At 49.6% G+C, this 23,679-nt stretch overlaps 9 protein-coding genes across 9 annotated transcripts; 4 read left to right on the forward strand and 5 right to left on the reverse strand.

Moving 5' to 3' along the window:
* Window positions 1-1,312: 1,312 nt before the first annotated feature.
* On the forward strand, window positions 1,313-4,916 carry FPOAC1_009270 (uncharacterized protein; the record flags this gene model as incomplete). Its single annotated transcript, XM_044853700.1, has 3 exons — window positions 1,313-1,991; window positions 2,068-4,398; window positions 4,468-4,916. The coding sequence occupies 3 exons, from the start codon at window positions 1,313-1,315 to the stop codon at window positions 4,914-4,916; spliced, it is 3,459 nt and encodes a 1,152-aa protein (XP_044706370.1).
* A 774-nt stretch (window positions 4,917-5,690) lies between these two features.
* FPOAC1_009271 (uncharacterized protein) lies at window positions 5,691-7,786 on the reverse strand (the record flags this gene model as incomplete). The annotated part of the gene is made up of 3 exons (XM_044853701.1): window positions 5,691-6,235; window positions 6,287-7,117; window positions 7,204-7,786. 3 exons carry the CDS (start codon window positions 7,784-7,786, stop codon window positions 5,691-5,693), a joined length of 1,959 nt encoding a protein of 652 aa, XP_044706371.1.
* A 1,718-nt stretch (window positions 7,787-9,504) lies between these two features.
* FPOAC1_009272 (uncharacterized protein) lies at window positions 9,505-10,569 on the reverse strand (the record flags this gene model as incomplete). Its single annotated transcript, XM_044853702.1, has 1 exon — window positions 9,505-10,569. The coding sequence occupies one exon, from the start codon at window positions 10,567-10,569 to the stop codon at window positions 9,505-9,507; it is 1,065 nt and encodes a 354-aa protein (XP_044706372.1).
* A 253-nt stretch (window positions 10,570-10,822) lies between these two features.
* On the reverse strand, window positions 10,823-11,324 carry FPOAC1_009273 (uncharacterized protein; the record flags this gene model as incomplete). The annotated part of the gene is made up of 3 exons (XM_044853703.1): window positions 10,823-10,863; window positions 10,915-11,212; window positions 11,265-11,324. 3 exons carry the CDS (start codon window positions 11,322-11,324, stop codon window positions 10,823-10,825), a joined length of 399 nt encoding a protein of 132 aa, XP_044706373.1.
* A 2,022-nt stretch (window positions 11,325-13,346) lies between these two features.
* Window positions 13,347-14,735, forward strand: FPOAC1_009274 (uncharacterized protein; the record flags this gene model as incomplete). Its single annotated transcript, XM_044853704.1, has 1 exon — window positions 13,347-14,735. One exon carries the CDS (start codon window positions 13,347-13,349, stop codon window positions 14,733-14,735), a length of 1,389 nt encoding a protein of 462 aa, XP_044706374.1.
* Window positions 14,736-15,416: 681 nt separating this feature from the next.
* FPOAC1_009275 (uncharacterized protein) lies at window positions 15,417-15,830 on the forward strand (the record flags this gene model as incomplete). The annotated part of the gene is made up of 1 exon (XM_044853705.1): window positions 15,417-15,830. One exon carries the CDS (start codon window positions 15,417-15,419, stop codon window positions 15,828-15,830), a length of 414 nt encoding a protein of 137 aa, XP_044706375.1.
* Window positions 15,831-16,036: 206 nt separating this feature from the next.
* On the forward strand, window positions 16,037-16,698 carry FPOAC1_009276 (uncharacterized protein; the record flags this gene model as incomplete). Its single annotated transcript, XM_044853706.1, has 2 exons — window positions 16,037-16,403; window positions 16,454-16,698. The coding sequence occupies 2 exons, from the start codon at window positions 16,037-16,039 to the stop codon at window positions 16,696-16,698; spliced, it is 612 nt and encodes a 203-aa protein (XP_044706376.1).
* A 730-nt stretch (window positions 16,699-17,428) lies between these two features.
* On the reverse strand, window positions 17,429-18,864 carry RPL3 (60S ribosomal protein L3; the record flags this gene model as incomplete). Its single annotated transcript, XM_044853707.1, has 5 exons — window positions 17,429-17,681; window positions 17,737-18,410; window positions 18,463-18,619; window positions 18,715-18,800; window positions 18,859-18,864. 5 exons carry the CDS (start codon window positions 18,862-18,864, stop codon window positions 17,429-17,431), a joined length of 1,176 nt encoding a protein of 391 aa, XP_044706377.1.
* Window positions 18,865-19,718: 854 nt separating this feature from the next.
* On the reverse strand, window positions 19,719-22,709 carry FPOAC1_009278 (uncharacterized protein; the record flags this gene model as incomplete). The annotated part of the gene is made up of 8 exons (XM_044853708.1): window positions 19,719-21,215; window positions 21,269-21,513; window positions 21,569-21,725; window positions 21,779-21,871; window positions 21,923-22,102; window positions 22,163-22,245; window positions 22,295-22,498; window positions 22,550-22,709. The coding sequence occupies 8 exons, from the start codon at window positions 22,707-22,709 to the stop codon at window positions 19,719-19,721; spliced, it is 2,619 nt and encodes an 872-aa protein (XP_044706378.1).
* Window positions 22,710-23,679: the final 970 nt, after the last annotated feature.

Genomic DNA, 23,679 nt, shown 5'->3' on the forward strand with positions numbered 1-23,679 from the left:
GATGATACAATGTATGTAATAACCCTTGTCGGCCCAGCCCAAGCCAGGTATATGATATACCCGGTTGTAAGACGTACGTACTAACTATAGGCAAACACCTTCCATTTCAGTGCAGTTGATATTTTAGACGAAAGCTGGCGGTGAGATTGGGTAGTCGTTCCAAACTGATTCAATGGATGGATGGCTGGTTGGTATCAAGTCATATGGACTCGTTCCATCAGTTCATGGATTTAGTTCAGCAGCTGAAGCCCATCCGCGCATGCATTCATTTCTCAGTGGTCCCTTGAAAAACGGTCCCCTACCTCACTGCAACCCCACGGCTTTAGGCGTGTGGACGGTGTGGCAGCCGCTACGAGCCATCCCGGGAAACCCCTGGACCAATGCTCGACCAGGCCTAGGAAGCTGGAGCTCGGGCGTCCTTCTCCAGCCTTTGGAGGGTCGAAGCCGTCAACAGATGGCCCTGGACCCTGCCTACAATCACTCACTAACCCACTCGCGTCAAATGTACACCCTGGCCCGGTCGATGCTCACCTCGCTCATTCTTGTATCTGCTTTTGAAACGGGGTATTCGATACCAGTCTCAGCAAGTACCTGTCTGTACCTGTACCCGTACTGGATTTGACTGCACGAATCTACTGCCTAGAAAGTTGCGAACGAGCACAGGCAGATCGACACTGAATCCTCGTTCATTCTCCTGGGCCCATCTCTCACCTGTGCTCTACGCCCTCTCTCTGTTTTTATCATCATCTTTTTTCTTTCATCTCTGGTTCATCTCCTTGGTCGATTTGCTCAGGCGGCTTCCTGGTGTTTTCTCATCGCGTCTTTTCAGTCTCTTGTGGTTCCAGTTGGCCCTGGGTTTGTCCACCCACCTTGAAGCTAACTTTTGGCACCCGTTGTAACCGACCTCTGAGCGACTGGCTCCTCGCTGTTGCTCTGCTTTTTTTCGATCGGGTCCCCTTTATTCACCCCATCTCGAGTCTCTTTTTGGTCCAAATTCGGCCTTGAATAACGACATAGCTCCGTCGGTCGAGAACGTTCACGATTGGATCTATTGTTATCGCTGCCTATCTCGTACTCGCCTGATAAAAAAAAAGAGGCCCTGGTGCTGGTCCTATCTTTCATGACCTAAACTGCAACCCCAGCAACCCAACCTGATTTTGTCGATCGCCCACCTTCAGGTCACAACCACCGCCATACGAACAGTCCAGAGCGAACCAGCCGACGGCTTCTTCGACTCTTCCTCCTTACGCCTCCTCCCTCATTCGCTCCAGTCCTGCGTGCTTGGTGGCTTATACACCACGATTGACATGTCATGGAGAGCTCATCGACCCCTCTCGCCGAGTATTTCTGGATCGCTGGTGTAGAGTCGGTGTCCTACCACGATCCCAGCTCCCAACCCGCACCCGTCGCCGTTCCTGTCGAGTCCACCATTATCGAAGATGGTGAACCCGAAGATGAATGGACGAATGGCGATCAGCCAAAGACGAACGCAAGACACTCGCGACAGAACTCTGCTAGCCGTCTGTCTAAGATGTCTCTCACCGAACGGTTCTCAATACAAACCCTCGACGACACAGACGGCAACACCAAGAGTAACCGTAGCAGTGCCACTATTCGTGCTGTGAACCCTCCTGATTTCAGCAATGGTACCGAAAACAGCAACGGCAACAGCCAAGCCCCCGCTCCCAGCGGTATTTTGGGCGAAGGTTCCATGCTTATGGGTGACTTCGACTTCGATAAGGCCTTGGTCAAGTTTGCAGCTGAGCGCGAGGTTTTTCTTGAAGACCTTACCTTCAGTGCGGGCGCAAAAGTCCAGGCTCGGGCACCGATGGTGAACCCTCGGATGGAGAGAATCCGGGCTGAAGAAAGCGACAGCGGCAGACTGAGTCCTCTCAGAAGCATTAAGGGTAGCATCCGCCGCAAGATGAGCTTTAGGGATATGAACAGCGTGCGCAAGCAGCCCAGCAACAGGATCAGCACAAGCCGTGCAGGTTCGTATTTTCCCCTTTCAGGCTTTGTGTTATCATGTAGCCGACCCCAAAAACCTTTGCTAACGTACATTTACAGCCTCCATCCGAACAACAAGGCGACTCAGCAATTATAACTCCGTGATCCCTCCACCCGAACCCCTCAATACAGATCCCGATATGCATCCACTTAAACGACGCTTCGAGCCGGTTCTTCTCGACCGGTACCCTCCCCAGGAGGCTGGAGATGAAATATCCAGGCGTGGAAGGTTTCCCGACTACGTGCCCATGTTTGCTTTCCCCAACGACATCCAGATCGTTTCATCTGATGACAGACCGCGATCCACATGGCATGGTTTCACCATGACTTCAGACGATAACTCAAAATTGTACGGCATCACAATCATTATCTGGATTGCTCTCAACGCCGACGTGGCCGAGGATGTGGAAAAGAAGTGCGAGGAATGGCGTCAGAGTCACATGTCTGAAGAAGAACGAGAGTTGGCGGCGAGCTTGGGTGTCCGATTGGCAGGTGAACGCACTCACCTCTCGCAGCTCCTGGCAAAACTACCTACGATCCCGTCAGGTTCACCGGCTCGTGAGAGGCTCGAAGACGAGATCAGCACAGTCGAAGAGAAGATCACCCTCATGACGGACATGCTTAGGCCCCTGAGACATGGTGCCGCGTCCAAGATTGAGGGCCTCACTGCTGGCGAAAGTGGGCTATGGGTGCCTCGCGCATACGGTATTCTTGGTCGAGACGCGGGTAACATGTCTTTCTGGAAAGAATGGCTCAAGGCTATTGTCACACCCATGACTGATGGGAGTGTGCTAAGAATACCCCCGAGTTCGCCAAGAGTTGGACGCTGGCAACCTCTGGAGCGATATGTTGTCAATCTCTGCACAGAGGCGTTCAACCCCCTAGGATCCAAGACTCAAGTTGAATTGGGAGTGCGAGAATTGCGTCTCTATGCCCGGAAAGAAGCTGACAACGAGACCCCTGGTTCTCGGACCATCGATATCTATGCACTGTTCCGTTGTTTGTCACTCGAGAATATTGTCGCTCTGTTCGAATATGCCATGGCTGAATCCCGAATTATCTTCCTATCTTCTCACACTAGCATGTTGCATCTTGCTTGTCACGCATTGGCAAATCTCTTGTATCCTCTAAAATGGGCTAGTATCTTCATCCCCGTGCTTCCTGCACGCCTTTTGTCAGCCCTCGAGGCACCTTGTCCATACATTGTGGGCATTGAGCGTCGTTACGATAATATCGAACTACCTGAAGACGATTATGTGCTCGTTGACTTGGACAAGGACACTATTGATGCCACCTCACAGCCTGTCCGACTTCCCCGCCAAGCACGCAGGAAACTTATGTCTCTCCTGCAAGTCGCAGCCCCCCACAAGCTTCGATATGGAGTTGCAACCGGACCCCCTCCTTATGCCATGGAGTCATTCCCTTATGACGCTTTCTCGACTGAGAATGGAACCTTGTTCAGATCTGCAACCCCAAAGAGTACCCTTGGCAAGTGGGTGTCCCAGAGCTCTTCAGGCTTTGGGGAACCTGATCCGCCGAACGAGATCCAACCCCCAATCTTCAATGCTTTTGCTTCAGCTCATGTTGAAAATGGTAAATCAGACAGGCCCAGCACAAGCAAGTCTGGAAAGACAAGCCCCCAATCATCTGTTTCACCCGTTTCCATAAACTTCCCTCCTATGCCCTCTACACCCGTGTCTCGCAGCGACTCGGGTTTCGCTCTTGCATCTACGCTTCGGGAGAAGCGCTCGGGTCATTTCGGCGAAGAAAAGATGCGACGTAGTTCCTCCTTCGGCATCGACAAGCACCCGCCATTCCAAAAGCCGGGCATGCCTTTCCTCAATGGTCATCAGGCCAACTTATCTATCTCAGCCATCTCGGTAGAATCTCAAAATTCCGTCATTGGTGCAAATGGTGGCTATGGAGGTGGAGGATATGCTCCATCAACTTACGCACAGTCAACGCTTGCAGCATCGACTATAATGCCCAGCATGCAGATTCAGCCTGTACGAAACACAGAAACCACAGTCTGGGTTGAGGGACACTGTTTCAATTACATGCCAAAAGATAATACCTCCATGTGTACTATCTGTAATGATCTAGCCGAGGGAGATGGTGTTTACAGATGCACTGGTTGCAAGATCGTTTCTCATGGAAGATGTCTTGGGTTCTGCTCACTCATCTGCCCTGAAGCCTTCCATGCTGACCGCGTGCGTGCGGCATTTGTCCGTTGCCTTGCGAGTCTTCTATACACTTATCGTAAGTATCTTGGTCGACCCTCGAAGCAGCAAAAGGCCAACGGCCAATTGTATGCCTTTGATATGGATGGATTCATCAAGAGCCTTCCGCACGATCAACACGACTATGCTGCCATGATGCGTGAAACACAGTGTAAGTTTATCTCTAACCTTTTGCACTCTCATTCTTGGTTAGTAAGTATCTGACTTTGAACTATAACAGGCTTCAATGAGTTCATTCATGACCGAGAGATGCAGCCAGCCAACGATGCTTCAATCCGTCTATTCGATGAAATCATCATGGCCAAGAAAGCCCGAGGACGATCCGGTTTAGCGACTGGTCTCTCCCGCCTCTCCACAATCCGTGCTTCCCATGGTGCCTCGACATACGGTGGCTTCGGTCCTCCCCGTGGCGGTTCCAACAGCAAGATCCCCGCTTTCCTCGGTGACATATCTGATCACATTTGGCGGACTGCTTCAGTGCCGCTACCCAAGGGCAACTTCCCCGGAGAATACAAGACTATTGTTACTCGCACCCCCGCCCGTCTTGATCGATCTCTGATGCGAGAACCTCGGTCTATTCAAGGCATGCCCCGGGTAGAGCCGCGGGGTACGCGTGGACTCATTCGAAAGCAAGTTCCCAACATGCTCGGTACGACACCTCCCACTTGAGGATAGAGAATGTACGGAGATCAACCACAGCAAGCAACTTCACATGATGATAAGTTGCGTCACTGACCGCCTATCAAAGGGGGTCTCACCCTCGTTTCAAGTAAGCGAGGCAAGACTGAATCACAAATTGAAAAGCAAAAGCAGGAGAATATATCATGTACGATACCACGTTCTGTAATAATCTAGGTGAAAACGATAAGAGAAGTGTGGAGGAAGAGAAAAACAGCCAGCAAGCCCAGAGGACGGCGACAAAATGAGAAAAGTACTCAATGGTGAAGGCTGTCAGAGGTTAGACTGCCCAGTCTTGCCAGATACGCAGCTGCCGAGTAGAGCAGCCAGAAAAGGAAGAAAGAGAAAGAAAGACGAGACACAACGTCTCGTCCATGATAGACATTATTGGATCTCTAGTCTGTTTGAAATGGCTAGATGCAAACTTTGGGCTTGACGTTCCATACAAATACACATACATATGCACAATAGGTGTCACCAGCATAAACATTAGCATTAGGGATAGGAGTGTTCACTTAATCAAAGGTTAGGGTGGGTGTCGAAGGCTATACAATTTACGTAAAGGGACTTGTCGATATCTGTTTTGTCCCTAAGGGAATGCGCCCCTAGAATGCAGTTTCTCAATGTTAATATTACACATAGAGCTTTGTTCCACAATCTTCCTAAGCATGTCATAGCAAAGGTATTCTCATCTCGTCCAGTCCTGCCTAATATGATGCCGACACTTTTCTCGTGCTAAGTGGTCCTGCGCAGCTTCTCCGCCTTCTAAGCGTTAAGGTCCAGGTCCTCCCAATGAATGTCTTTCAGAATCTTTCCAACAATATGTGAGTAACGCAAGTGTCCGTTCGCAAGGTTGCTAACGTTGTGATTCTCGACACCATCTGCGCCCTGGATCTTTTGAAGGCCTGCCAGCCCGAAATGGATGTTGGAGGTACGATATAAGAAACCAAGGAGATAGTCGCTCTCTGAGTAGACATTGACCAGACGGCCAGATACAACACTCTTCATAGTCAGCCAGACACGGCTCTCTGAAGGAGCGGGTGTGCCTATCAAGACCACAGAATCGACGAGACCAAACTGGCGACGCTCAGCAAGTATCATCAGACACACGTAGATAGCTCGAGCTGCTAGGCTGAAACCGATTAGAGATACTGGGCGGTCACCTTGGATCTTGCTGCGCATGATTGCATCTGCAAGAACGGCACCGGCTTTCTCGGCGCGAACCATTCCCATGCTCCAGGGGTTATCGATGATTTTGCTCACTTTCATGAGTTCCACTGGCCAAGTTGCCTCGATGAGATTCTTGAAAACTAAGATTGTATTAGTCATGTCTAATTGCAGGCTTTCTGGGTCTAACGTACTTGTTCGCGAAGAGATAGCCTGTTTCGCTGCAGCCCAAGCGGAGCTCCTGATAACTGTGTCAAGAGCGGTGCCTATATTGGCAAGGACAGTCATCTCCCATCGCAAAATATACACTTCCGCATTATCACCAAGGATCTTCCAATATCCTGTGAGATTTTCTTTATCAGTTACCCAGCCGTTCATGGCAATGACCAGGCGAAGGCGTCGGGCAGTAGACGGAATTGCTGTTGCATCCACATAATCCCCTTGAGAATCGCACCGGAGAGGCACAAGGCCGAAGTCTTGGATCTCGCGAGAAAAAGATTCAATCATCTTGCAAGTTGGTCTCGCACTGTAGATTCCTAGCATTGAGCCAGTAGAAGGTCCATTGTCAGCCATGGGTCCCAACAACCCTGCAGCTGTTGGGAGTCGCAGGCCGTGTCCGCCGTGTACCGTCCCAATCCCCACGGCGATAAGCTGTGTTCCAAGTCTGAATGGACCCGTCATGGCAGCGATACGTGCCTTCGATTTCAGTACCGGCTTGTTCTCATCCTGGTTCTGCTGCGAAGCCTGCTCGATAGCTGAGTCGACTGCAAGTTGGCTGAGTCCTTGGGCGATTCGTTTCTCTTCCTCATGCAGGACTTTCAGGGGAAGATTGAGAGACGAGGTAAGGTTGAGAAGAGTCATTCGCGCATATGCAAGATACTCCTGGAGTGAAATGATAATTAAAAGTGAGATGTGTAGTAGAAGCTTTCGTTTCTCCAGTGGCAGAGTCCAGAGAGATGTCGGAATAGGGGGAAACCGTCGGGACAGCTCGCGATCAACGTGAGCTGAAGGAGTCTTGGGAGGACCTGATTCTTGTAAGCACTATATCACCCGGATTGACTGGGGAGGTTTCATAGGATAAAGAAATATATAGTGGCCTTTGTCAACTCACCGATAGCCAAGGTCAGACCTCCGCGGCCCTCCCCTCTTCCACCACGTGCGGAACGGCCCCCTCGTGCACCTCGTGAATTGCCACGGCCACGACCACGGCCACGCATGTTAGATTGAGAACCGCTAGGTTCCGTGACGGTGATATCACGAAGGCGCTGTAGAAAGATTGTCTGCCACTTTCTGAAGAATATTAGAGCCTCCTTCTTCAGCTCCCTGAGTTGAGGCGTGATGGCCTCGGATTCCTCATTATCTGGGGACTGGGCCGTAACTTTGTCTGTTGACACGGGTTTGGGAATGTTTTTGCTCAAATTAGAATGTTTTGGGTCTACATTCTCCTTACCATTTGTCTGGAGCGACAGAGCCAGCCAGTGGTGATGGCCAATATCGACATTTTCAATGTCACTGAATTCACCTAAGGTAGGGGTGACTGGAGGCGAATCGAAAATGACACTGATATCATTATGAAGTTTCTCTGTAATAGCTGTGATCAGAGTTGTCAGATCATTTTTCTCGGCGACAGAGAGGTTGTTAGTCAAGTCGACTGGCCTGCGAGGGACCGAACTTGTTCGCCCGCCTCGGGTCATGATGCCGCCTTTGTATAGTGTTGGCGATCTTGTTATCAAGACGTGGAGGAGAATGAAAGAGACTACAGTCGACTTGAAAATACTTGCTGCCAGTGTTCGCTCTTCCCGCCCCTTCTTTAGTGAAGGATCGCGAGTATATGAGTTTTGTGTATGAAGGGCACTGGAGAAGTTGGAATGATTTAGTTCCTGAGAGCGAACTTCAAATGCCAGTGAAAAGAAGAAGAAGAAGCCATCAGATGCAAATGATTGGCGTTTCTTTGTTTCGCAGGCAGAAATGCAGCTCGCGAAGTGGTATCTCATTCACAGTAAGTGAATGTCAAACAGAAGCCGTAAACAGGGAGCCACTTTGGCTGGAGCGTATGCAGGTGGTATAGCAAAGATGAGTGAACAATGAAGTGAAAAGACCGACAAGGGAATCAGAAAAGCGAAAGAAGGAATACAAACAGATGGAAAAGATCCGAGTCGATGGAAGAAGGCAGTTACAAAGAAGGAGAAGGAATGCTGCATGCAAAACGGAAGGAGAGATACAGATGCAGTCGCGAAGTTGCTTCAATATCCTTTTCGGTGTGCATGTTGGAAGCCGCAGTTAATTTATGAAAGAACGAAATGGAAGTGCAAGGTGGTTGGAAGAACGAAAAGAAAAGGAAGGATGAAGGGAAGGAAAGACGGCGGGTAGGTAGAAGTGAATGCATGCAGTGCACCTTGAGAGGACGATGCTTCACCAGCGCTTTTGGCAGTGCTCGCCAGCTGGCAGGCGGATGTGACCGACACTGGCAGCCGATTCTCCTGCCAGTTTGGCCACTTCTTTATCTTAGTACCTAGGTAGGTAGGTAGGTAGGTAGGTAATCTCATCTGCTTTTAGAATGGGATGGGGGAATCATGGATACAGCAGTGTCACAATGTACGATGCAAATGGAGTCATTAGCCTCACTTATCCTACTTACATCCCTTTCTGCCTGTCTACCTACCTACTACTCAAGTACCTGTATTATGCATATAGGAATTCTAGTGAGAATATCCATCCCTCCAGCTCGGCTACATGCACCAATATCTTGCATGCTACTAAAGAACTATGTGTAACTCGACAGAATTTTATGTTTGCTGCCATCTTTCATCTCGTATCACTCACTACATTCTGCTCACCGTGGTCTTTCAGAATTGTTCATCGTAACTATTGAGCAACAACAAAAGATACATATCTACCTCTGATTCGAGACGAAGAGGGGTTGCGACTCCGTAACGCCGTGTTACTTGAACACGGAAGATGTTCAGTGTTGGGTCCCAAAGAAATTGGAAGAGATATCAAGAGTCCAATCAAACATATGGTTTACAGGTTTTTGAGGGTAAGCAGCAGCAAGTGCAGCATATGGCCATAGGGTGTAATTCCAGCTCTATAGCCATAATCGTGACTGGATCTAGACACTGAAGTTCTTGATCGTGACGCACGTTACTTCGGCTTTGCTGTCCGGTGCATCGTGGCTAATCCATGTACAAATCAGAGTGTTGTGTGACCATATCTCGGTCGAGCCATCGGTGAGCGAGCACGATATGGGCCGTGCGGATATTTCGCTAAATAGGTGGTGATGGATTAGAGCGTTTCGTTTTCCGCTTTGGAACGTTACAAAAAGCTTCATCGTTAATGTTTCTGATAGGGCATACGCAAGAGATGGGAGTCCCAGATTCTGCCAGGAAGCGCGACTATCAGATTCATATCGATTTCAACATCCTTCCATTTCATGGTATCTTTGGTGCGCCGGTACAGCGAACATCGGAATAGAATTTCCGCAAAGAGGGCATGATACATTGTCCCCCATATCCCAATCATCGTCATTGTCTTCGCCATCCTCATCCTCGCCTTCTGACACAGGATGTTCATGGTCGCCAACCTGTCCAACGTCTTGTTCTTCTTTTATCTGAAAAGGCTTCAGTACTTCATCTTGACGTTTAAACATGACAGAAATATCCCTGCCTGCTCCCGTTTTGTCATCCGCTGCACCAACTACCATATTAGCTACACAGAGGTTGAGCATCTGCAAGTTCCACCGTTGTCCTTTCTCTGGCGATAATCGTCGTAACAACGGTAGCAGAGAATCAAGAACGAGCTTTTCTGCGATATGTTCTATGTCATCCTTGACGTCAAACACATAGTTTGGCATTGGTCCCGAACGAGAGACTCGACCATATGCCTGCCCTTGGGCGCCGTGCAAATATGCCCAAGACCTGAGTGACAAGCGCAAAGTCTTGGGTCGAGCAATCCATTTTTGTGTCCCCAGAGTGTCTGCTCCAGGCTCAATTGCAAGAAGGTCTACTCTCATTCTACGAACGAGAGAGCAAGATAGCTTGTGTAGTTCTTCTGTAATCTGCGCCATGGTATCCAAGCCCTTGTAAGTATCCTCGATACTAATCTGACTTGGCACGTCACTGGCCTCCTTGACCTCAGTTCCGTCAACTCCATGTAGCAGACCCCAGATCCGTGCACCTACCCCCTTCTCTGCTCCAGGTCCCATTAAGAGAGTCTCTATAGTAGCGGGCGTGATACTGGGATGGAGACGGACATTGGCAACGGTGACAGGGTTATCACTCAACTCTGGAATTTCGGATATGCCTTTACTCATGTCAGCTCCAGCATGTGTTCCTAGCGCCTGAACAATCTTGAATCCTAGCCCCGGTATCCTTCGCAGTTTATGGGCGTCTACGAAGGCAATCACCCCATCTTCGGTAGTCGCTAACAGTGTGGTTTGATTGCGAGGCTTATTCTTGCTACCCACAAGCTTGCTTAGCATCTTGTTTGTCGAGATGCCGCAGGTGCTGGTAAACCCGTATTTTTCTTCCACTTGAAGCCGTAGGAACTGAGCGAGATGCGATCCTAATACGAGGCGTAAATAAGCTGGACTTTTTGAGTCAGGGGTTGGAGAGGCTGTGCCTTCAACACAGCCTGCGATACTCGTTAGATCGCACCGGAAGCCCCGTTCGGGGTCATTTTTAGAAAGAAAAAAGAAGGAATTATCCAGAAATTCTAGATTGAGGCAGGAAAGGTTATATTCGATGATGTCGGTTACGTCTATACGGCGACGAGCCTGGTCAGTGTCGGTATTGGAATTTGAATTAGATACAACACAATAACATACCCATGAACACCTCATCGAATCCTAGACGCTCGGCCTTGTTGTTCCAAGAGAAAGTTTTGAAAAAGTTGAATAATGTTTTGCTCATGTCACGAAAGGGTGTGAGATCTTCACCGTCTACAAGGACGAGGTCTGGGCACTTGCGTTTGGCTTCGGAAACGGACATGAGCTTTGTGAGACCACGGGCACGAGCGTTGTAGTTGCATGTTGCCAGGCAATTCTTCTGTTTAACGCCTAAAGGGAACTTTTTTAGCTCTGGTTTCTTGTTTTCAACGACCTGGGCGTAGAAACAATCGTAATCCTTGTTCGCTAGGTCAGCATTGTTGTGAAAGAATGGGATGGCCGCAACGAACGAATTGTAGTATAATTCGGCCATCATTCCGCCGAGGCCTTTTCTTGCTGGGCGGCTCCATTCTCTATTCTGACTGGCAGTCTGAAGAGGCCGCGGGTATAAGTAAGTTTGTTTCAGGTTGGATGTAGACTGTGTGAGATTAGGAGTCTAGAATTGAGAAAGGACCTCCAAGGTCAATCGGAGTTGTAAAGGTGTGGATTTCGCGCAAAACGCCGCTTCAAAATTGCAAGCTCACCGTCGAATAGACAATGAGTTAATCGATAGGAAGAGAGTAGAGAAAGACAAAGTAGAGTTGTATTAATTGCAATATTTCGAAGTCTCTCACGCGGTTCATTGTTCACGATACTGTAACTGTAGTCCAGACAGACCCTCCCTGTCTCTCTGCCTGTTGAGGCTGCTGCCAATCTATGCCTGAGGTGTCGATGCGTTCCTATCCGGGCATCTACGAGGAACCTACCTCTAGGGAGGTATGGGTGTGACTTACAGCACAGACTTGCATATATTTTCCAATTGATCCTTTCAATCAGTTCTGTCACCACTTGAATCACGTTGACCATGAAGTGTTTTCAAAGCTGGGATGCTTACTGAGACATCAAATGTTGATATAACTTCTTTGTTATTGCATCAACTCTCCATAAGCGCGCCCCGACAAATCACCATCACGAATTATACATATAGCGGTGGGCATGCATGGTCAAGCCAGTAAAGTAAGTAGGCGATATGTCAGTCATCGATCCTCCTGCAAACGCCAATACCTCACCCTTGCTTTGCGCGAGACAGAGACGGAGACGGAAACGGAAACGGAGACAGATAGACGCGATATCTACTTGGCTGGACATGATAAGAATTTATCTAAACCCGCAGGACCAATTGATTGATGTCTGCGGCCCAGTCACTCACTTACTTCTACTTCGCTTCAAATTCTCTACATAGTACTCCGATCCCTCGCTGTGATCCTTGTCGCGCAAACATTACCACGTCGCTTCGGCCATCCACAGTTAAGCTGTAGCCGCCCAAGCGAGTGCTTCATTCGCTACAAGAAGGCTGTCTGGTCCTCCAATGACATCAGCTCCCAGCATTGAGATACGTGCATCGCGACAGAGATGCTTACCGCAATTTGTTTGATTCTGGACTGCTCATAGCCCTTACGTGATTGCTCTTGGGAATATACTCACCTTTGTCGGCTCAAGATGAATGTAATTTCAAAGAGCATGGCTGAGACTTCGAGAACAAGGACCGGCCTTGTCTGAATCATGGCTTGGAGCATGGCTGAGCAACGTCCCCACAAACGTTAGTTCTTTGTTCTCAACAAACAACTATCACAGACCTATTGTCCACCTCAGCACGATGGGCTTTATTCTGACTGTCAATAGGCATCACCATCAACCATTCTCAATTCCTCAAGCACGAACCTACCACTGCCAGAGGGAGGGGGAACAATGACAGCCCTCTTGCATAGACGCCAGAGTGAGTAAAAGAGCCGATCTCTTAGCCGCGTGATTGGACCTGGTTGGAAACTTACCGGGATCACACTTCTACTTGGGCGCTTGCGCCTCCAACGTTTTCCACCAAGTCGGTGTAACGAACCAACCACAGCACGCCTCAGTGACATATCCGTCAGGTCAGAGTTCCCAGGGCAAAATCCTCCTCAACCCTCCAACTTTCGCGTCTACGCCATAGAGGATTATCACACTGCATGCATGGCTAGGGGCGCTTGTTTAGGTCCGGGGACTGGGTCAAAGAAAGGACTATTACCCTGGTTCTGTCTCCCCGCCCACAATTGACCCAGTGTGATGCATGTCTCAATGTCTATCATCCTATATAGACGCAATGTCCTCGTTTCTAGGTTGTTTGCTCGTGCTGTTTCTGCGTTTTGACATTATATCAATTTACTGATCCCTGACGGTTCCAGTCTCTCGGTAACAGTGTCTTCGGCTAGACCTGTTCAACATTGCTTGCCTGTTGGTTCATAGACCCAGCCACCTGCAACAGTGTGAGAGCAATCTGGCAGCTCATCTCTCCCCCCAAGTGTTTGGTATATCAGTCCCCTTGGCCCCTTCATCGACCAGGTCTGGCCAGCATCATGGCCTCTTCTCAAGCTCCTCCCAAAAAGCCACGGCTCTCCCTTCAGATCAAGACATCATGTAGCCCGGCCACAAGATCATCAAGGAGTTATGCCGTTGACCCGAAAGACCCAACTGCCTTTAATACGTTATCCAATGTCTATGTCACCACCATTGAAAGGGCTACTCCAGCCCTGCCTGAGCCTATCACTGCCATCAACACCCTCCAAGCATTCAGTCTTGAAACTCCCGTGGAACGCCAGGACCCAAAATACAGAGTTGTCACTCCTTATGTCGCTTCTTATCCTGAGACTCCCTCATCTGATACAGCGCCCTCGCCACACCCGGGGCTAGAAATCAACTACCCCAGCACTATGACAGCTACACCTCCCCTTTCTGCTGGGCCAGTCGATCCTCACAACAGCAAAGCCTTTAGCTTCTCACCTGCTGATATATCTGCGGCTCCAGTCCACAAATCTCACTTACATGTCGAGAAGCGTACGCTTTCTCGCCCAACATCTCTGGCGGAACTGACTATACAAGCGCCTTACACACATCCGCGCTCACTTCACAGCATCTTGCGCAACTCGCCTCTTCCACCACCTACTGCCATTCCTCCACCTTCACCCCGGCGGCAGTCACGACGTCTTCAGGACAAGGCAAATCGACGAGTGTGCTACAACAACCCTCTGACTCAGGAGATTGTGACAAACAAGTACACAAAGTCTCACATTGACTTACTTGTGGAAGAGGCCTCACCTCACTCTCCGCCTTGTGTCCCTCCACAGCCTCAAAATGCCATTGATTTGGCTCTCGCATTCATGCCTAACGAGATTCAGGATGGTGGGCAAACTCCTGGACCTTTTGAGGATATGCGTCGTAGGATGACGGGCCTGGGTGTTCCAAGTACACCTAGTTCGCCCATGTCTCCCACAGGGCCGAGGGGCATTTCGAAGCGAAAGAAGAAGGAGAAGAAGCGTCGTTGGGTATGGACAATCGGACAAGAAGACGATGATGATGAGTATGTGGGAGGGTCTATCGCTGCTTTGAGGGCCGGGGCGGCCAAAGCTAAGGATTCTGATGAAATTAAGACGCCTGTGACCGCCATCAGGTCTCCTCCCTTCACTTTTCTCACAACCCCGACACCGAGCACGGATAGTTTTGAAAGCTTGGATAGCATCATATCTGAGAGCAACGATGTCGAAATGTCCGACACGAGTAGCTGCCTCACAATACCAGAAGAATCCCGCCACACGATTGCAGAGATGGATCTGGACATCAAGACGCCGATAGCCCAGCAGGACGATGGGGAAAGCTCAGATATGCTCCTCCTGCCAGATAATAATGCTGGTGGGCCTGGCCTGAAGAGGGACTCTCCAGTGCCACCAGACATGTTGCGTACAGAATAAGTGGGTTTGGAAAAGAAGAGATCTTTTGATTCTATGTACTTATTGTATTTACTGGCCAGTTTTCAATGTTTGGTCGAACAAGTGTATTATTCTTTTTTAGCCTTTTTGGGAGCTGGGGGATATCATGATACCGTACTCGTAGATAGTACTTATGAGAAATGAATAAAGAAAATGAACAAAGTGACATGTGTTCTCTATCTCCAGATACTTTTTGTCGTGGATTTATACTTCTTATGCCTGGCAGCCTGACAACTCTAATCAACTTGTGACTCGGCGCCGAACTTAAACAGCCTACAAGTGCCCTTCAAGTTTGCGATTTTATTTCGTTTCCTCTTACCTTTCAAGCAAGCAAGAAGAAAAAGCCAAAAAAAAAAAAAAAGCCAGGAGTACCTATCATACAAGAACGAGCCCTCCTCTACGCATGTTCGCTCGAATCTCTTCCGCGTCTCAAGTCAGTTTCTACCAAGCCTTTTTTCTTCCTCGTTCTCTCCAACGCGACATTCTATCACACTACCTACCTATCAAGTGTATTAACCAGCGGTGATCATGGGGGGAAAGAACAAAAAGGGTGCGGGCAAGGCATCAAATCAGCCACCCTTATCAAGATCGTTTGATGTTGGAAGATCCTCAACCGCACCAAATACAGCGACTACCACCGCTACTATAGCGACAGATCCAATAATGGGATACAAAATCCGAGTTCTTATATACGACTTCCTCAGCGTCACAAAAGATCCTAACTCAGCCAAGCGCATTAATTCTACAACCGATGAACACTATATCAGTGCTCCATATTTTGACGAGACCCAAGCTGCGATAGTCAAGGCTGCAGCTATAGATGTTGAACTCGGGAGATACACTGAAACCGCCGATGATCAGGATCTCGAAACCCTGGTATTACAGCAAGGTAAAAACTTTGAGGACGCTGTTCGTGCTCTTCTAAATAGTTTCATCGACAAAAGACGTGCAAGCGGCGATGCTCGGCCGTGTGGACCTCATCATTTGGCGCCCATGTATGCCAATCTCTTTGGTATTGACATGGAGGATTTGAAGGATGCCAAGTTCCTTGGTCGACTGAGGAGATCTGGACTATGAAAGAACGACATGGCATGTCCACCTGTCTTGTGTCTTGCAAGAAAGTGTGATCACATATGTACTATAGTCTGTCATCAATCTAAGCATTCTGGTTGGCTAAGACACCCCTGCTGGGAATCTCAAACCTGACGTCACCCCCACTCCCCCAAACTTGCACCCGCATGCATTTGTGCTTGTCTTTATGCCTGAGATCTCTCTTGCTCCCAATGTCATTCAGATTCCCTCTTAGACGTTTCACCAACCTGGAGCTTGGCTCTCTTCTTATTCACAAGCAAGATATTCTCACTCGAGCAAACTTCTCCCGACCTTCACAGCGACTACTCAGCAGTTCACGACCCCTCAAGATGTCCAACGACGACGATTACATGGCCTTCTTGAACAAGGCGAACCAGGATACCGGCGCAAGCGCCTCGACACAAGATAGGACAACTTTCAAGGCAAAGGACCACGGTGCTGAGGTACACAAGGCCATTGTCGATGTATGCAAAAAGGCCGTCTATACATCTGACGCAGACGAGCCCTTCGAGGAGGTGTCTCTCAAATGGCAGGGCAGTAATGGTCTACCTACAGAGAGTAAGGAAGACAACCTCTTGATCTAGAACCATATACTGACATTTCGAAAGCCGAATTCGCCAAGCTCATTGGCCACTCCTCTCCCGACTCGGCAGATATCCAGATCCTCGACCCTCTGAGCTGGGACTCCCACGGCAAATACACCGACGTCATCGAGGCTGTCCGCGAAGCCTCTCAGGGCAACGACGTGCGAGTCTATCAAGTAACAAGAGACTCCACGAGAGTAGAATATTGGGTTGTTTCGCATGCTGATGGAAAGCTCATTGGTGCCAAGGCCCTTTCTGTCGAGAGCTAAATTGTGTTTCTTACTGGGACTCTGCTTATCATAAGCGTTTAAGATGAGATATTTAGTAGTAAAGTATGTTATTTATGCTATTGCTAGGAAATGGAATGTTGGCCGATATTGTCGCCTACAGTGTAGGAACAGGAATATATCAGGAAACATCACTTTACATCGTGCCATGAACATTGGCGATCCAACCAAATGTCTGGAGTAAAATGGTAGCTTGAAATCTATCCAGCATTTTATAGGCCTATTCTATACCTGGGTATTTATGAATTATTGAGACTTATCCATCATTCCATTAAGTGAGATGCTCTAGAACAGTGGACTTTCGGTAGAAAAACAATACCATAGGATCACAAGGCCATGCTTTCCAACAAGGTTCAACAAAGTTAACTTTCTGTGCCTGAGCATAATACTTTCGGATAGAAACAATCACAACATTGTCTGCTGGACCTGTCATACTTCCTGATAGGTAACAGTTTAATAGGAAAAGCGATGAATGTGTTAGTTTTAGAGCAATTATTTCACCAGAATTTCACAAGATATGCAAGGCAGAGTCATATTAACATTGGGAATCTCGTTAGAATTTTTGATCACCATCCCTCTCTAGCTGGACTTTTTTTATGCTCCATGCCAGTTCATACCTGACCCAGCCTAAACGCAAGGCGTAACGAACCAACCCTTGACACCGATGCAATGGAATGATTGGTTAAGACACGAAAAGAAACAAGCCGCCGCTTTAAGCGGAGGCAAGGTCCTTCTTGAGAGTACCCTGGTACTGCTTCTTCTCGGCAGGGGTCTGGAAAGCACCATGTCCGAACTCGGACGAGGTGTCGATCCACTTGAGGCTGACCTTCTCGAGGGCCTTTCGGGAGGTCTGAGGGAACATGGTCTTTCGGAGGGTCATGACACGCTTCTTGGTACCAGGGATAGAGCCCTTGAGCATGACGAAGTCGTTCTTGATCTCACCGTAGCGGACGAAACCACCAAGACTGTGACATGTTAGCAACTGGATTGGTAAAAAGACATAGAGCAGGGGTTACGTACGGAGTAATGGTCTTCTTGGTGACATCGATCTCAGTGGCAGCGTTGTCGTCGGCGTCACCCTTACCAATGCGGTAGATCTTGTGGTTGACCGAGGTTCGGTGGTGGTAACCCCGCTGACCGGCACGGGCAACAGTCCACTGGACGTGGGAAGGATGCCAAGCACCGATACAAGCGACCTTTCGGAGACCCTTGTGAGTCTTGCGAGGAAGCTTCTTGGTGCCCCAACGAGCAGTGACACCTTCGAATCCGTGACCCTTGGTGACGGCGATGACATCAATCATCTCGTCCTGCTCGAAGATGCTGGAGACATCGACGGGCTTCTCGAAGAGCTCCTGGCCGAAGGAAACCTTGTCGGCGATGGATCCACCGTTGACTTGGATCTCCATCAGGTGAGCCTTCTTCTGCTTGAGAGGAGTCTTTCGGATCTGGGTGTGGGCGAGGACACGGACGACGGTGCAGTACTTCTTGATGCGCTCGAGCTCGCGGGTGATGGAAGCGCCGCTGTTCTCGGAGTGCTTCTTGGCGTACTTGGTGAAAGCCTTCTTCTTGGACTTGTACCAGTTCTTGTAGAATCGGCGCTTGAGCTCGTCGCTCAGATGCTCGGCCCAAACAGTGGTGAGGGATCGCAGGCCTCGGGGGGTCTCGATGTAGCCGACCAGACCAACAACGATCATCTAAAAGATGTTAGCCATAGGCACATAGCCAAGCGGGCTGCATTGAGCGTACTGGGGGGGTATCAACGATCGAAACAGCCTCCACAACTTCCTTCTTGTTGGCCTTGGCGCCAGGTCGATCGAGGTCACGGACGATGGTGGTCATACCGGCCTTGTAACCCATGGCGGCAGTCAGGTGGACGGGCTTCTTGGGGTCATCCTTGGGGAAGCTATTAATTCCAATGCGTTAGCTATTGTTATTGCGACTGGGAGGTATTGCCCAAAAGACTATATTTTTTCTTCTGAAGTGATAGAAAATACTTACGACTTGACCTTTCCACGGTGACGAGCGGCACGCTTTCGGGGCAGATAAGCCAGAGATCCATGGCGCGGCGCCTCGTATTTTCTGTGCTGTAAACGTCGTCAGTATTGAGAATTGAAGCCATTATCATCTACAGGCTGCACTCACACTCATCTTGGGCGTGCTGTGTGGTTTGAGGGGGTTAGTATGAACCTGAGTTTGTCAAAGCCTGGGAGAAGAAGTGATAAATGAAATTAAGTGTGGGCGAATTTTAAGCGAACTGTTCGGATTTCGTGGGTGGCCCGTGCGTTTTTTCTTGTTGGCCCTGCTAAAATCTCCACCGAACGCTCACCGAAAGGGTATTCGCTCACCGAAACGCTCACCGAAAAAGAGCCCTCATTATTATCACGTGTGTTTTTTCCCAGCTGGTGTTGTTAAGACTCGGTAGTGCTCCTCAAAATATTGTAATTACCTGTCAATAATGCCTTATTGAAGTGTCAACAGGTTTCTTCAATATTGACATTTCTTTTCGAGCTAAAACTCACCCTTTATCAGATTTGAGTCTTGACGAATTGATGACAAGATTTATAAATTTTTATGTATACTTCTTCAGTGTACCTATTATGATATTTCTTTTTGAGCTAAAACTCACCCTTTATCAGATTTGAGTCTTGACGAATTGATGACAAGATTTACAAATTTTCATGCATACTTCTTCAGTGTATTACGAAGTCAAGTGAGAGTACGGATGGATACAACTGAGTTTTTCTTGATTCGAGTTAGGAAATTAATTGTGCATAATAATGATCTTGTTCGCCAGTGACGTCGTAGCCAAAATAGATAACAAAAAACCATAACCCCGGCATGACCCTCGGTTTTGAATTGTCTCTCAAGCCTCTCCATCCGCACAAAAGAAACCCATGCCCCCGGTAGTAGAAATGGTGGTATACATGAAAAACACAAGACTAGACGGCGCAGGTAAAAAAATCTTCAACTCATGACGAACAAGTGACAAGTCAAATTATAACTCATTCAACTTTTGGAGCGGCGGAAATTCCGTTTACACCAGCGTTAGCAGGAGTTGATGTCTTAGCGTCTCCAGCTGCAGAGCCAGGAGCAGAGCCATTGGTAACGATGGTAGTGGTTTTCTTTTCATCCTCTCCACTGTCGTCGTAGTCCTCATCAACTTCCATCTTCCTAGCTGCTCTTTCGGGCTCAGAAGCAGGGGCTGCACGAACAGGAGGGGCATGCTCAAGACTAGGTGGGCGCTCCTCCTTGGGAGTTGCCACAACTGGAGGCTTCTCGTGAACGACCCCGGACATAGGAGTAGGAGGTCCTTGCTGCATTGGAGGTAGATGGCTAGGACCAGAAGCATGGCTGGGAGGGTGATGAGCAGCATCGGAAGGATGGTAACTCTCGGGGGCATGGCGAGGAGCTGATTCGGGTCGGCGAGGCTCTTCACGACGTGACTCTTCAGGCCGGCGAGCATCCTCAGGACGTCGGGCTTCAGACGAGTTGCGGCGGTAATCACGAGGAGGTGAAGACATTCTTCGGTGACGGACGTCATCAAGGCGAACCCGGTTCTCTTCGTTGGCCTGCTTCTTGGCAGTAGATTCCTCCTCCCATTCTCGCATCCTCTTGGGTCCAACTGAGGGCGGCCTGTCATCCATCCTCTGCATGGCAGCCTCAGCCACAGCAGGCGGAGGTGGTGGTGGACCAGGCGGGCCGGCAGGTCCTGGGGGTCCATTCTCGTTACCGGGGGTAGACATCTCGGGGTGCTGATTGTATAGTGGAGGTGCTTGATGCTGGGGATATGCTGACTTGGGAGAAGGCATGCGGTTGTCGTGGACGGGTCGGCCATCTGGGCGAGGGCTGTTGGTAGGTCGGAAAGGCGCCATACCGTTAGGACCGTTGATGTTGTTCGACGGAGGTGCCGATGCCGATGCTGAGGGTGCTGCTCCAACCCAACTAGGGTTCGCGACGCGGCGCTCCGAGGGTGGAGCAGAAGGTTGAGCCTGAGGGGGGGCATGAGGCGGTTGGGAGTACTGATGGCCAGGAGGGGGAGGGGGTGTTTGGCCACGGCGTGGGCCGCCTCGACTAGGATCGTTGTAAGGTTGGCGAAGCTGCTCTTGTTGAGGGCTTGGTTGTCGCAATGGTGGTGCTGGTCCTCCACGGAATTGTTCACCACCTCGGGCTTCATAGGGGTTTGGTGGCTGAGGCGGAGGGTTGATGTTGGAGAGTCTGCCTGCCCAGTTCTCTCCTGGGCCCTGTGGTGGTGGTGGTGGTCCAGCAGCCGGTGGCTGTTGGGTTGATCCTCCCCATTGAGGACCAACGGGGCCAGCCGCCTGGTAAGCTTGAGGGTGAACATCAGCGGGTTGGGGAGCAGCAGGGGGAGGGCCTCCGTTTGTGCCACCAGAGCGAAGAAGCTGTAGTCTTGCCTTGATGTGAGGGTTGTTAGGATCAAGCTCAGCTGCTCGTTGGTAGGCATCCAAAGCATCGGCGATTTGGTTGTTGCAGCTCTCATACTGTAACAGGTTAACGCACGGCACAAGACTAACAATTGAATGTGAAGACATACCAATGTTCCCAGATCATACCAGACCTCAGAGATGTAAGGGTTCAGTCTTATAGCCCTGGAATAAGCGTCGAGAGCATCTCTGTACTGGTTGATCTGGTAGTACAGTACACCGATGGAGCACCAAAATGTTGGGTTCTTTCCATCTCTGTATACGGCTTGCTGGTATGCCTCGTAGGCTTTAGGATACTTTTGTTGAGACATGTAGCATCGACCTAGGAGATACCAACTCTGCGCATCCTGATTATCTAATTCGCATGTTAGTATAGTCAGCGATAGTTGGGTTTGAGTGACATGTCGTACCTGCATTGACTGATTTCTCCAGGTACTGAATTGCGCGATCTTGGCTCTCATACGTGTTACTTTGCTGGTGATGTAGCCATCCAAGCTGTTGAAGAACCTTGGCATGATTCGGGGAGTGGTCCAGCACACGCTGATAGGCCGCCTTGGCACTATCGAACTAGGGTCGGGTTAGATATAGTACGACAATGGCCAGCCCAGTTTGTTGCTTACATCTTTTTGTTGTTCATGGACGTGGCCAATTTGAAACCAAATGTCCTCTTGAGTCAAAGGTCCGGGAGGAGAGTTGACGATGTATTTAAAACACTACATGTGTGAGTTGCGCGCATCAAAAGTGGGCACAATAATGAAACTTACGTCTAGACTTTGATTCCACTTATTCTGTTGCTTGTATATTATGCCGAGTCGGAAGTAAATCTCGTTGGCCTTTTCGAAGTCGGGCTGGATGTTCATGACTTGAGAGAAGGCCTCCTCAGCGTAATCATAACTTCCGTAGCGGTCATACAATATGCCGATGCCATACCAAAGCATGGGGTCCTAATTTACACGATTAGTGACCACTTTCTCATCGATCGAGTGACATATTTTCGTCCTTACCTTGGGGTCCCTCAGGTTTACCAATGCCTGTTGGTATGCGTCGTAGGCCTTTTGCAGATTTTCTGTCATCAAGTAACAGTGTCCTAAAACACCAGTCAGTGCTGCATCGTCGCATCGAGTCAACACACATACCTAGATTGCCCCAGGCTTCGCCATTGTTCTGATCCAGCTGCACGATGGCGCGGAAGAATTCTAATGCCTTCTCGAAAGCTTCGCGACCCTTGAGCAAAACACCAATTGCGTTCATGGCTTGTGTCGAATTCGGGTTGGCCTGAAGCGCGCGTTCGTAAGCCTGCATGGCCTCGTCTGGGTTGCGCAGGACTTCGGAGTAGCTCCCTAAATGCATGTCAGTTCATGTTGGGTTGCGAACGCGACGCGACAACTGACCTATCTGCAACCAAACAGCCTCATTCATAGCAGCGATCTGATGTGACGGCGCAAAGTGTGCGGGCTGGACTCCAGGCGGAGGAGGAGGTGGTGGTGGAGGCACCTGGCCTTGATGCTGCTGCATTTGCATCATGGTTGGCGACGCGTGATGGTTCGCCATGTTGGTCGGCACTTCAAGCGGTGATGGGGCTGCTACAGCAGGGGGGGTCGACAGCCGATGTGCGACAGACGCGAAGTCGAATTAATAGCAGAAGTTTAAAACGCTTCGCGGTCGTGAATCAGAAGCCGAGCGACAGCTGCAGTTGCTGCTGCTCGAAAGATCCGTGATGGGTTGATGACAACTGTCACTGCACCAGCCGACCCGACGGGTAACAAGGGCGAGATGGCGAAATAAACGGCGACGACAGAGCCGCAGCTGAGGATGGGGTGACGAAATAACAAGCTTATACAGGGAATGGTCAATTCGAGGCGTAGAAGCTATTAGTGGTTTGGTGAAGAGATACAAAACAAACCCAAGGCGCGACGGATGAGGCCTTTCGCGGGCATGGAATGCGTTGCAGGTGAAGAAAGTGAGGAGTACAGACAGGATGTGATGGGATGGGGAGAAAGGACGTGAGAGCAAACCAAACCGATTGATCCAAACTCACCTAACCCACGAGTAGCGGGCATATTAAACGCACGGCCGGCGTAAAGTGGAATGGGGCATAAAACCCACCCACACTGACTGGACTCTAACATTCGCACGCCCCACACCCAACTCAACGCACGCGCGCTCAAGGTTAACTCACACCTCAGACTCAGACTCTCAGTTTCCGATGCTGTACCCGGCAAATCACACCCTCCAGGGCAACCTTCACTGGTGGCGGCGGTTTAATATGTACAGGCACGTCCCACATCAGGTACGTACCTACTCTGCCCTGTCCTGGCTGCGAGCACCTTGCAGTTCCATTAAGGTAAGGTCTGTCTGTATGAGATAATTATGGAGCATCGAGGTCCCTGTCTTCCACTGCAGTCTGGCATCTGCGACGGATCAGTGGCGCGTTCCGCAAGCTTCAACCGAAGGAGGTATTCAGAGCCTCCGCTCCGCCCCAAGACTCACAAGCAACTCTACAGCGGTAGTGATCGACGAG

This window comes from Fusarium poae, chromosome 3, assembly GCF_019609905.1.
Source record: "Fusarium poae strain DAOMC 252244 chromosome 3, whole genome shotgun sequence".
In the NCBI taxonomy this organism is placed as follows: Eukaryota; Fungi; Ascomycota; class Sordariomycetes; order Hypocreales; family Nectriaceae; genus Fusarium; species Fusarium poae.